Source organism: Lycorma delicatula, chromosome 1 (genome assembly GCF_047948215.1).
Source record: "Lycorma delicatula isolate Av1 chromosome 1, ASM4794821v1, whole genome shotgun sequence".
NCBI classification, from domain to species: domain Eukaryota; kingdom Metazoa; phylum Arthropoda; class Insecta; order Hemiptera; family Fulgoridae; genus Lycorma; species Lycorma delicatula.
In genome coordinates, this window is record NC_134455.1 from 222863499 (window position 1) to 222877428 (window position 13930).

Genomic DNA, 13930 nt, shown 5'->3' on the forward strand with positions numbered 1-13930 from the left:
CATGTAATGATGTGGGTAGTGATAATTGAAACGATTTTGATAGCACCGTACATACGTACATATATATATGCATGTATACATATTTATAATTTATTTATTTTTTGGATGGAGGCTGTAGTGGATAAGAGATATTAATTAAAAACGAATTGTGCAATTGAAAAAATTTCTCTCTTTTAAAAAAAAAAAAATATATATATATTGAAATTTTAACAAGGGTTATTGGGAAAACTTTTGTAATTCATAGCTTGGATTCATTTCACAGAACATTTCAAATTAGAAAAATTATATTTTAAAACCTTAGGATTTTTTAAAAATTTTAGACTAGTGAAACATTCCATTTTTGGTAGAAAATGCTATTTATTTACCTTGTCAGGATGTAATTTAACAAACATCTTTCAATGAATAAAAATTAATGCAAATAGATATTAAATTATTTAAGATATAGTAAGAAATTTGAAGGCAGCTTTCAAAAACATGTCATGGTTTCTCTCATTTGCCTTCCTACTATACAGACACTCATCTGAGACAATATCATATGATGCTGCCCAATTACTGCAGCAGACTTTATTTATTTTTTATTTGTTAAAGTAAACTGGTAAAGAGGAGCGTAATGAGTTTAAATACATTCAGGGAGGTAGTATAAACAAATGTGCAACATTTATTTTATTCTGGGTATAAATCTTGGACACACTTTTTATTTTAATGAGAAAGCTCTCTCTTTTCCTGTTTAGCCTCCAGAACCACCATAAGGTATTACTTTAGCGGATGAGATATATGATTGTAAGTGATTGTGTAGTCTTGTACAGTTTAAGGTCGACCATTCCTGACCCACCGGGTTGGTCTAGTGGTGAACTCTTCATCGCAAATCAGCTGATTTCAAAGGTTCAAATCCTAGTCACTGAAATATAGAAATACTATATTTCAGTGATCCTAGTAGCTGATTTGCGATAAAGAGTTCACCACTGGACGAACCTGGTGAAGGAAGCTAATGCGTATCAAATGAAAAGGGAGAAAATCGCAGACGTTACTGGGAATGGAATCCAAGTCTAGTTGATGTACAAGCTTACCACTTGATTAACAGGTCGACCAGTATAAACGTTTGACCAGCAGATTAATCTTACTTAGACATTTAATTTAGTTTCGTAAAAATTGGACCACTATATAATCTTGAAAGATTGGCGTCTTTCTTATTTAATTTTTTGAAAGAGGTTACATTTTTTTGACACTGGCAGTTTGTTTATGTTCAACATATAATAAGTAAACTGCGCAATAATGCATACTAATTTTTTCTTTAATGTAAGAAATATTAAATCATGTATAATGTGCTTATTCATCACGGAAAAATAAATGTCATGATTCGGATTTATTTCTCTCGGCCTTCAGATTTGTTTAAGAGCATTCTGAAGTGTCTCCTCCCATTGAGTATAACAAGTGGGATTGGAAGGGGGAGAATCCCATTCGTAAAGTGCATACTGCGTCCGAGACCTGTCAGTATAAGTATTTGCGTCAGCCGGTAGAAGACAGTCGACAGAGTGATAGAATTCGCTGTGTATTCGTAGCGTTTATTATTTTAATTTTAACGTACATTATATGCGATTATCGCACATCTTACTTTAATCATGTCAGTTAATCATAAGAAATGTTTATTGGAAATTGTACTAAATAAAGCTGTTTCATCAGGTCGGTTTGGTGATGGAATGGAAATTTTAAGATATGAAAAAGACAGTGAGAGTAAAACAGGTGATCAGTTTGCATCTTCTATAGTTTTCATTAAGGCAGTAATGAATAGTTCTTCCGGTGGGGAAACAAGAAAGGAATATACCTTTGCATTGGTAGTAAAATTTCAACCTGAAAGTTTGAAAGTAAGAGAAACAATGAATAGTTGTGTACAGTTTCACAACGAAAATGTAATGTATTCCCATATTTTACCATTTTTAGATTTTAACGAAATAATTTCATCTTTATTTCCAAAATTTTATTATGGTGTTTCAGGAGTTGATGGAAATAATTCAGATGAAAGTATTATTGTTGTAGAAGATCTAAGAGATAAAAATTTTCTTATTTCAAAATTAAGGGTATTTTTAGATTATAATCATATTATACTAGCTTTAAAGGCATTAGGTAAATTCCACGCACTTTCTTATATAGCAAAACAGAAGGATCCAATTATGTTTAATGAAATGAAAATGAAATTAATTGAGCATAGCTATTCTGGACTGAACAATTTTATAGGACCTTGTGCGCTAAGAGGTATTAAAGCATTAAGTAACAGAAAAAATAGTATAGCCATTGAAAAATTAATTAAAAAAATAGAGGATGATGCAGTGGGATTAATGAAGTATTTGATTACACCAGAAGAGCCTTCAGCTGTCATTTGCCATGGTGACTTTTGCAATCATAATGTTCTTTTCAAATATGATAATGAATCACCTGATATTCCAACTTCCATTCGATTTTTTGACCTTCAGACATCAAGGTATGCATCACCTGTGATTGATTTATCTATGATTTTACTCCTAAATACACAATATGAATTGCGTTCATGTCATTGGGATAACTTTATCTTAACATATTATAATTCCTTACAAGAAACGGTTACAGCAGCTGGTTGTGCCCCTCCTAGTTTTGAACAGCTTTCGAATGAATTAAAAAATAAACTATTCTATGGTTACTTCCATTGTTCATATTTTCTTCCAATGTTGACAAGTGATGAAGGGCCACCCGATGTCGAAACAACCAGTAATCTATCACCTGAAGAAATAACAAAGACTTTGTGCAGTACAGGAGGTGACAAAGGAACTGAGTATCTGCTTTTAATTGTGAAACATCTTGAAGAGTTGGGTTGTTTGCCTTCTTAACATGTGTATTGTTTGTGTCCTGCACATGTGCAGTTTAAAGTTTTATTTTTCCTGTTATCTCATTATTATATTTTTTTTAAATATGTTAAATTACAGAAATGGAAGACAGTGGAAGTTAATGGATTTATTTGTGTTAATATTATTCTGTTGCTCATTTCACCAAAGTGAGTATGCGTTATTTTTTTTCAAAACCTTTAGTTGCTGTGTATTTTTATTTATTAGAATTGTGAAATTTTTTTGTGATATTAAATTAAATTTCATTTTAATTGATTGATTATGTTTTTTTTTAATGAAAAAGAGTGTTTTTTATTCATAGGATTCTCTGTTGAGCTCCAATTCTATACTCACCACTGTATTATTTTATTTCTTAGAGTTAACATAATCATATATTTGGGCTTCTCAGAATTTTAAAAATATCATCTTTTTAATTTTGTTAAAAAACTATTTTAGACATAAGTTTTTGTAATTTTATAAAAAGAATAGAAGCATTTCTGGCAACAGAAATATAGTTAAGTGAAATTATTAATTTTTTTTCTTTAATGAATATCTATAAAATACTTAATATTCTCACTGACATGAGATATGAACGTATCGTGGGTCCAGAGGATGAAGGGAGTCCTGACGGGCTAGTTTAAAAATGAATTTTCCTGAATCAGTGAGTAGAATAATAATATAACATATTATTAACCAATGATATGTAGTATTTGTAATATTACATATTATTAACTAATAATATGTAGTATTTGTAATATGTGTATTTTAACTATAAAGTGAATCAGATTTTTCCTTTTTAGGTAGACAAGGTTTTAAAAGTGATAAGAAGTGCAACAGCAGTTTTGGTACTTTGGATACTTGTCAAAATGACTGTATCGCAACACAACCAAATGTTAAAAAGTATTATACAGAAAATGTCGCTAATCATTTTGCCTTGTTTTTGGTTTGGTAATATTTGAATTATTAGGCAATAATTTATTTTTGTAATGTGTACGTTCCAATCTCTTCAATAGTGAACAATAAGCTACCTTCTCCTCAGCCCAATGGGATGAGGATGATATGTATGACACAAATCAGTGTAATTTTGTAGACTCAGGCCGACCATTCCTGAGACAAGTGGTATATGTGTTATATATGATGTTAATTATTTATTGCTTTAATTACAAAGCATTCTTTAATCTTATCATTATGAACACTTGACAACATAAAAAAAAATTGATTTAAGACAGTTATTGATATTAAGTGCTATGAATAACTTTAGTATTATATTATAGTTTAAACTTGCCGTGCAAGCTGAATGACTGGTTCAACTTGCCACTAGTTCTACTTAAGTTCAAGTCTTAGCAAGTTATTAGCCCAGTTCCCAAAAAACTTTTTTCTTTTGACCGTTTTTTTTTTTTTTTTTTTGAGAACACAGTCCTACCACGACTGAAATTATCCTAATTTTAATTAAAAATAGAATAGTCATATCGAAAAGATCATTCTTGGGTACAAGACTAAAAAAAACAATTTTTTATAGCATTAGTTAATAAAAACAGAGATAGATAATAACCTACATGTTAAGGGAGTTATTTTTTATAACTGCCTTAATGATTAAAGAATCTTTGTGGAAATAATTTTCAAATTAGAAATTATTTAATAAATTAATTGATATGATGCTACACTCTAACCATATTTTATAGGCTATTGAATTTAGTGGTTAGCAGAATTTTTCTTGTGTGTTATTTACAGGATAATTTTATGTTTATCCTTGTCACTTTTTTCAATTTCTATTATACATTTCAGATTTAACTTTTAATTTATCTTAATAGTTATTTATATTTTTATTGTTACTGAAAGAATGTGATTAAATCATTCTAATATTATTTTATAAATAAACTTAGACTTAAAAGTAAGAAACATATTTCATCAAGGCTTATGAATGCTAATAAAAATCTGTTCTTTTAAGTGTATATTTAAATAATATAGTATATTTAAGTGTATTATCTAAATAGTTGTATATTTTACTTGCCTTAATATAGTTCTTATTTTTTTCTTATAAATAATAAAATTACAAGTGTATATGTATGTATAATGTACATAATAAATGTTATGTGTATGTTACATATAAATATATTATGATTCTTAATTGTATTCTTTTCTGCACTGAAAATAAATAGAAAATTATTTTATTACATAAGAGTTTCAAGATTATATACAACACATTATTAGTTACAGCCTGTAAGTTATATTTGTAGTATTCTATTGTTATCCCATTTCTGTAGGTAAGTGTAAGTCAAGTTGTAAATGTTTTCAGGGTCATAGAAAATGGTTGCAGCAATTGTAACAAAATCGTATCCCAGAAACTTACTAGAGATAAATCAAATGAGTATTTTTTTTAAAATTCACAAACAAAAACCTTTTTACATACCGTAGAATGTTTCAATATGAGCTCTGTTGGTCGCTCTGTAAACAACCAGCTGATAATCGACTTCTGCCCAGGTCTACTGGCAGAAGTGTACATGGAAAGCAACTTTCATATCAGTGTTTGGGTCAGCTGGCATAATTTTAGGGTATGGGGATCTCAACAACCAAAGAAAAAGATAGAATATGTCAGAGATTCCCCAAAAATAAACGTGTGGTGTGGTTTGATGTCCAATCGTGTGATTGGCCCAGTCTTTTTTCTTGAACCTACTATCACTGTTTATTTAGAATTGATTGCTTATTGAATGTGTATTTAGATATGCTGCAACTGTACGTTTTCCTGCAAGTTGACCTAATTGAACAAGAAAGTAACATTGTAATGTTTCAACAATATGGTGCACTCCCACACTTTAGCCTAGGCGCTCGATGTGCTCTCAATGCAAGATTTCCTAACCATTGGATTGGTAGGGCCAGTCCTGTGTTTTGGCATCCAAGAAGCCCAGATTTGACACCCCTAGACTTTTTTCTTTGGGGATACGTTAAAACCATTGTCTACACTGAAAAAACTGGGCTGTACAACATAAGACAACGGGTTAGTGCTGCTGTTGCCACAGTTACGGCTGCAGTGATCCAGCAGACCTGGGCAGAAGTCGATTATTGGCTGGATGTTTGCAGAGTGACCAGTGGAACTCATATTGAAATATCCTAAAGTATTTTTAAAAAAAACATTTTGAGTTGAATTTAAAAAAAAATACTCATTTGATTATCTCTTGTAGTTAGTGAGATAGAATTTTTTTAAACTACAACCTTTTACAATGCTTGTATTATAAATGTATGTTGTACATTATTATAGTATAATTATGATATTTATTTATTAGAATGATGCAATATTATAATTACAATTTTGTTTACCTGTTATGTTCCAAAGCTTATTCGTTGTTTTTGAATTTATTTTGTGCTACAGAATTACTGCTTGAGGACATACTGAAGAATGTTCATTTACAAAATTTCTTCTTATTCAGTAGCAGTTTATTAGGTAGTAGGACAGCTGCTTATAATTTATAGTTCTGCTGGTTCCATTTACGGTGTATTATTGATTTATCGAATTATAAATATTTACCTTCCTTCAAATTATTTAAAAATTAGAAATGTAGATTATTCAACAAGAAATATTACATATGTTGCACATCAGTCTAGAAACAATTATGGCTTGCATACTTAGATTGTTTGATTCCCAACGTATTCTCTGATTTGTTACCATATTCATTTAATTTCTATGAAATTAAAGGTTGGCATAATCCAACAGCACTGACTAACTTGCAATCTGCTTTATTTTTTTGTTTTAATTTTTTATCTTTTTATTCATTCTAATTATTAAAATGTAAAATTTTTCTTTACATTTAAATTTATAATAACAATAGGTAAAAGAACAGAAGAAGAAAAGAAGTTATATTTAGTTGTAATTAAAATTAATACACAACACTTATATTTTAAAACTATTTAATGTATACATTTTTTTTATTGGATATCTCTTTGTCATTTTACAAACGGCTGCGTCAATTTTGGAGATTCCAAAAACATTGATAAATATTTAAATTATAGGTAAATATTGTAGAGAAATCATGATAAAACTGAATAAAAATTGACACTGCTAATATTGACACAAAGATTGAATTAATTACAAGCATTTATTATGTATGCAGTTTAGTTTGCTTTATTTTCTTCTAAGTTACAAAAAACTGCTGTCTCATCCCTGCTTAGTACAAATATCAGTAATTCTATTAAAACATAAAATTAGTAATTGCCAATCTCTGTGGTGGAAAGGTACCATCTATGCCTTTCCTCTGGGGGTCCTGGGTACAAATCCTAATCAGGCTTGGCATTTTTCATATTCTACAAAATTCCATTTCCATATTCCCAAGTACAAGCTTTAAAATTTCTGGTGAATTAATTCATCAAACAAAAAAAAGAAAAAAAATCCCATCCTTTATTCAAGATTCTTCCAAATAATAGTTATTATTATTAAAACATAATTAATTCTCAAGTGATCTGAACGAGACCATTTGAAGTCAAATAAAAATCAGCTCAAATTTATTCGGTAACACCACTTGTCAATACTGTCGAAAGAGAATGCTTCTTTTTTAAATTGGGTTGACTAACCGGCACGACATCGCTTCTCGGCCTCTGGCCCCGTGCTGAAAAACTTGTGTTTTTGCTACCGGAGCTTTTAAATCTGATTCTGCAAGTTCAGCGTTCTACGTTCTCGTCGTCGGTGTTGGCAACGATCAGCAGCGGTTAGTCAACCTGCGTTGCTGTGGAGTGTTAGCGAAGCGGCGACGTAGTGTGTTGCAGTAGTGCTGATATCGGCTAAATAAGGACGTTTCCTTTGAAATATCGTGTCTCCGTTCGTAGTTGGTGAGGCCTAAAAACTTTTAGATCCTCTGGCAGGTTTGAGAAGCGATTTTCGCTCCGACCTAGCCGGTGGAAGGAGCTTTAAGCTTTTTGACTCCTCGAGTGGGCTGCTTAACAGACGGTCCGGTCGAGGTGCAAGAGGTTGGACGCTCACCTAGTCTTGTGTCAGGTGCTACATTCGTACAAGCTGTGATTTGTAGTGCCTGACAACACAGCTGGTGTATTGTTATTTTGTCCAGCGATGGAGCAACGCGGGGGAGGTTGTTTGGAGGACTTGGTCGGTTTGGCCAAGGACCTGGTTTCCGGTGACCCCCTTCTTGCCGAAGAGGTCAAAGAGGAAGTCGCGGAAGCCACTCGGGTAGTGGGGCGCCCGAGTGATGCGGCTTGCACTAAAATCCTGCGGGACACCTCTTTCTCGAGCGATGCGGAGAAAGCGAAAGCTGGATCCGTACAGCGAGGACACGGCATAGGAGGGGGCGCCAAGTCTGAAGGACGCCTAGCTACGAAGTCGCGAAAGGCGGACAACAACAGAACCGATTCTGTCCCTGAGCGTGATGTTTCTGGGGGGAAGCCTGTGTTAAAGCAGGTGACCTCCGGGGCGGATGGCTTAGGGCGAATCGAGGAAATGAGGGCCGAATGGGCTAAAATTTCCTCAAAGAAGGAGTCGAGAGTTGCTCTCAAGTTGAGGCAGCTTGTGGACTCGTATTTAAGCGAGGGTGGATTATTGGTTTCGAACCTGGCGATTAAATGTGAGGGCCTCCAGGGCGCTAACCTTGCTTTAGACTCGGTCGTCACTCGACTATCTGGCAAGGTGGATCAGGTTGTGGAGGGAGTCCAAAGCTTTAAACCGGTAAACGGTCAGGCTTTGGGTGAACTCCAGAAGTCCATAAACAGGATGGAGGAGAAGGTTAAGAAGCCTATCTCCTTCGTCTCAGTAACGACCGCGCCTGCGCCTAGGCGAGTAGGTCCGCCGCCGCCAGCCCAGACGCCGGCAAACAAAATTAAGCGGGCACTGTTGTTGGTCCCAGTAAAGCCTGATCAGGGGGCTTCATCAGCAATGACGGAGCTAACCCTCAAAAAGACCCGAGGAAAGAAAAGTTCCACATTTCCCGGGTCACCAAAGCAAGGGATCACGGAGTGGTCCTGGAGGTTATAAATCAACAACAGGCTAAACAACTGCTGGAGGCCGCAGTTCTTACCAAGAACGGGCTGAAGGCTCAGTTGCTGGCCGAGCGTAGACCGCAGATATTGGTCTACGACATAACGAGGGTAGAGGAGCCCGAAATCCTCAAAGCGATACACAGCCAAAATCCTGTATTGGATATAGCTGTCGAGGACTTCCTTAGGGAAGCCAAGGTTGTCCGGCAGTTGGGGAGGAAGGATTCCCCGAGAAGACACTGGGTACTCAAGACCTCGCCTAAGATCCGGCAGGTCTTAGTGGCCGGTGGAAGGTTGTTTTTCGGGTGGACTGCCTATAGGGTGGTCGACCATGTAGAAGTAGCCCGATGTTTTAAGTGTCAGGGCTACGGATACACCGCTCTCCGATGCCGAGCGCAGAAGGAGATGTGTGGCCACTGTGCCGCTTCGGGGCACAGGGCAGCCAATTGCCCTCACAAATCGTGGCCCGCGAAGTGCTCCGCCTGTGCCCAGGTGAAAGGCAGCAATGCTGGACACCGGTTCGGGAGTAGGCAATGTTGGGCGTAAGAGATAGCTCGGGCTAAAGCTGTTAGGAACATAGCTTATGACGACGCCTGAACGGCAGGAAGTCTTTGAGGACGACCTCCGCCCACTCGAACGCCTGCTCCTGGGGCAGATTAATCTGCACCATCCCGGGCGGCCATGAGGCTCCTTGAGGAGTACGACCTCCAGGTCCTTTTGGTCTAGGAGCCGTACACGGTCGCGGATAGGGTGGTCGGCTTCCACGGGGTGAAAGTTATTCATTCTCGCGGGGGACGGCCGCTCTCTGCGGTCGTGGTAAGCTTAGACTCTCTGGGTGTATTCTGGATACCCCAGTGGTCTGACGAGCGATTCACCGTCGTGCGGATCACGAGGGGTACGCTCGATGTCGTACTTGTGTCGGGATACTTCCAGCTTGGATGGAGTATCGACGACTTGCTGGCGAAGTTGGATAGGATTCTGGACGGTCTCCCGGGCACCAGAGTGTTGGTTGCTCTGGACGCAAACGCCAAGTCTACCGCCTCGGGTTCACCACTCACAGACCCCAGAGGCGCTGGTCTCGAGCAGTTCGCAGAAGCCAGGAACCTCTACCTGATAAATGATGCGGAGCAGCCGCCAACTTTCTCCAGCGAACTGGGAGAGAGTTACATAGACGTCACCTTGGTGACGGGCGACTTGCGTCGGAAGACAGGTAGTTGGACTGTCTGGCCCGAGGCTAGTGTGAGCGATCATAGGCTTATAACCTATGATATTGCTTACGGAGGAGGTCTAAAGGCACCAAATCCAGGTCGCTACAACCTAAGGGGCCTGGATCGGCACAGGCTGAGGCGTGTATGCAATGCTGCCTTACAAGGATTGCAGTGGCGCATGGAGTGTAGGGAGGAGGTGGAATTGATGGCGGAGCTAATCGGCCGGGCCATCAAGACTGGCTGTGATGAGGTCCTACGGCGGCCTAGGCCAATGGACGGACCCGTCATAAACAGCCAGTCCGCTGATCTGAGCGTGCCTGGAGCCGTCATGATCTCATTTTCCGGGGGGTCGTCTGTGGAACGCAGACGGAGGCCCGGCAAGAAATGGTGGTCCTCTGACCTAAGTGTGCTGCGCGCAAGAGTGAGATCCGCGAGGATAAGGTATCAGCGCTGCCCCCTAACGGGGACCATCGTCAACCACGTGCGCGCTGAGCGTTTTTGGATCTACCGGCGTGCCCGTAACGAATATGTTCACGCCATCAAGGAAGCCAAACTCAAGTTTTGGAAAGACTCCATGCACGAGTTGCAGCGCGATCCTTGGCAGCTCGCAAAGGCTTGTTACAAGCCGAAGCCATTGCACGTGTTGTCCAGTGTTCGGTGCGGGTTAGGTGGTCGTGACCACACTATAACATCTGTGGCGACTTACCGGGCGTTCCTGGATACTCTGTTTCCAGATGCTCCGGAGGGTGAAGCGGAAATCGGCGTTAGGGCGGGTGAAACACCATTACCTGGCGTTCGGACCGTGTAACCCGAAGATATAGACCGAGTGGTTTCTCGAATGGCATTGAAGAAGGCACCGGGGATTGACCAACTTGACCCGGATATTTTTCACCATCTATTGCCTGTCATAAGAGAGCCACTTGGCAGACTGTTCACGGGATGCCTAAGCTGACACGGGCTGCTTTCCGGCTTGCTGGAAGGTGGGTTTGGTGAGGGTACGCCTGGAACCTGGAAAGGACCTCACTGCCGGCCTAGTGAGGTCGGCAGTTATCGACCCATCAGCCTCTTGCCGGTTCTCGGCAAGTTGGTTGATAGGCTGGTTGTGGAACGGCTCAAGGAAAGCATCGATATGAGCTGTTTTCTAAATCGAGGCCAATATGGCTTCATAAAGGGGTTGGCACCGAGGATTGCATCTTAAATGCTCTTGCCGAGGTGGAAAGCGCCGACTGCAAATATGTTTTGGCTATTTTTATTGATATAGAGGCAGCATTTCCTTCCTTGTGTTGGAGTTCTGTCCTCTGTGCTTTGGAACGCCGCAATGTTTCCGAAGCCCTGCAGGCCGTGGTAAGAGACTATTTGTCTAACCGTACGGCTCTGTTTAAGGATGCGCACCTAGTTGTGGAAAAGTCCGTCACCAGGGGAAGCCCGCAGGGTTCCGTTCTCGGTCCCGTGCTGTGGAACCTGGTGTTCGACGGATTTCTGGAGTTGACATTCCCAGAAGGAGTCACGGTCCAGGCTTTCGCGGATGACTGTCTCCTTTTAGTTCGTGGCAATTCACGACCGCAGCTAGAAAGTAGAGTGCAGGCGGCTTTTTCAACCGCCGAGGGCTGAATGGACATGCAAAATTTAAAGATTTCTTTGCCCAAGACGAAGTTCATGCTTCTGAAGGGTCCAGACAAATTATCATGCAGTCGAAACCCCCATATTAAATATAAAGGCTGTGCAATCAGCCGAGTAAGGTTTCATAAGTATCTAGGTGTTTTGTTTGATGATAAGTTGCTTTTTAGTAACCATATTAAGCAAGTTGCGGCGGACGCTGTCTCTGTGATGCACAAGCTTAGAAGGATTGCTCGGAAGGATTACGGGCTGTCGGGCAGCCAAATGTACTTGGTGTACCTAGGCATCTTCGAAAGTATTATCGCATACGTGGCGCCAGTTTGGGCGCATAGGTTGGAAAGATATAGAGCACTAATTCAAAATTTAAGGAGTGCCCAGCGCAGAGCCATGATAGTATGCACTGGTGTATTTAAAACAATCTCCTTCGAGGCTACTACCGTATTGAGAAAGGCTCTCCCAATCGATTTAGTGGTGAAAGTTCGAACAGTCACGTGGAGGCTGTGAAGAGGTCGGGAGGCCGAGTCATTTGGAATACGGTTTCGAGCCGGGCCAGAATCGGAGCGGAACGGTGATCATAATGTACCGGAACTAAATTTCGTACAGTTGCCCATCTCCCGTCTGCGGAAGAGGCTTTGGAGCCTCGCGATGGAGACATGGCAGCTTGAATGGCACATCACGGCTAAGGAAAGATCCTTGTATAGTTTTATGCAGGATCTGGGGGGATGGTACGCCTCGAGTTCGTTTTTAAGGGCGTCGGGTGCCCAGGTGCTCACCAACCATGTAAATCTGAACCAATATCTGTTTCGGTTTCGCCTAGCGGCTGATGAGATGTGTGTCTGCGGGGAGGTCCAGTCGAACGTACATATGATGTTCGACTGCTCCTCTCTTGAGGGGGCCAGAGATTGAACCAAACCTAGAACTGAGAGGTCAGGGGGAAACTTGGCCGCTCACAAACGGCGAGTCAGTGTGGCGAGAGCCGCATTGTCGGACGTGTGGGAGTTCCTCGATGAGGTTGCTATGTTCAACCGTCATCGGTAACTTTAAGGATTAATGTAATATAATACGGACTCCTATATTAGCTTTGCTGTGGGAAGCCCTTCTTGAGACAATGGCTGGTCACCAGCAAACAAGCTCCAAGCACTGTTAATGGTGTACAGGTACTGGCTGGCATACAGCGACGTAGGCGTGGCAGCCTAAATTACTGCCTTTTTATATTGGAACTCGATAGTTTTTAATTGTAACAAGGAGTGCGCCTCCCCGATTTAGTTTTAATGTAGACAAGTGAGCGATTGGGACACTTAGGCGAGTGCTGTACGGCACCCTGCTTAATTCGCTTTAACAGTTAGGTAGCTCATTAGGAGCATATAGGATCGAGGTCGCTATACTTTTTTTTAGAGGCACAGTAGCCGTTTTTGGCACGGAACATTTGGTCTATGCTCTAGGGCGACCGAATGGGGTGGTGGTGGGAGAGATGCCAGCTAACCAAAACGGCACGACAGGCACTCTTCTCACTGTAAACCCAATAGGTCGCAACTTCCGTCTACCACCATAACTACGACCTGGGTTTTCTCCGCAGCCAAAGAGAGCCTCCTTGTCGGCAACCATCCATCGACAAGACCAATTGCCGCATCACCTTTCTCAACAACCTCTTCCTCCGTCTTAGCGGACACCACCAACGACAGATCATCAGCAAAGCCGGTGACCGACAACCGCTCCGGATACTCCAAATTTAGCACTTTATCATACCCTACATTCCGTAAAAGGGGGCCGATCACCGACCCATGCGGTACTCCGCACTTGACCGGCACGGTCACTCTACCAGCACCCTCTCCAGGTTCCAACATCCTGTTGGTGAGATACTTTTGCACCAATTTTATCAAGTACGGCCTCACTCTCTTCTAAAGAACCGCCAATGCACACGGAAACGGCAGTGAGTTGAACGCGTTTTTCACGTCCAACATCACCACCGCCGGAATTTTTCGCGTGCGCCACGTTCCACCAGCCGCTCCATCCACCAGGTTCATTACCCATGCGATCGCATTAGCAGTGGAGACCCTTTTCCTAAAGCTGAACTGATATGGACTGAGGCCTCCACTCTGCACTACTTCTTCTGCAAGGCGTGCTACCAAACGTTTCTCAAATAACTTGCCAACACAACTCAACATGCAAAGAGGACGGTAACTAGCCAGATCCGCGTCGTCTCTTCCACCTATGAAGCAGGACAAGCCTGGCCTTCCACGCCTGCGGAATATTAAACATGTGCTCAGGAGAGCACATGTT

General features: G+C 40.4%; 1 protein-coding gene across 1 annotated transcript; it reads left to right on the plus strand.

Annotated features, from left to right (window-relative positions):
- The first annotated feature begins 1480 nt into the window (after positions 1–1480).
- Positions 1481–3128, plus strand: LOC142329026 (uncharacterized). Its single transcript, XM_075373274.1, has one exon. The coding sequence runs from the start codon at positions 1620–1622 to the stop codon at positions 2856–2858; it is 1239 nt and encodes a 412-aa protein (XP_075229389.1). The 5' UTR covers positions 1481–1619; the 3' UTR covers positions 2859–3128.
- Positions 3129–13930: the final 10802 nt, after the last annotated feature.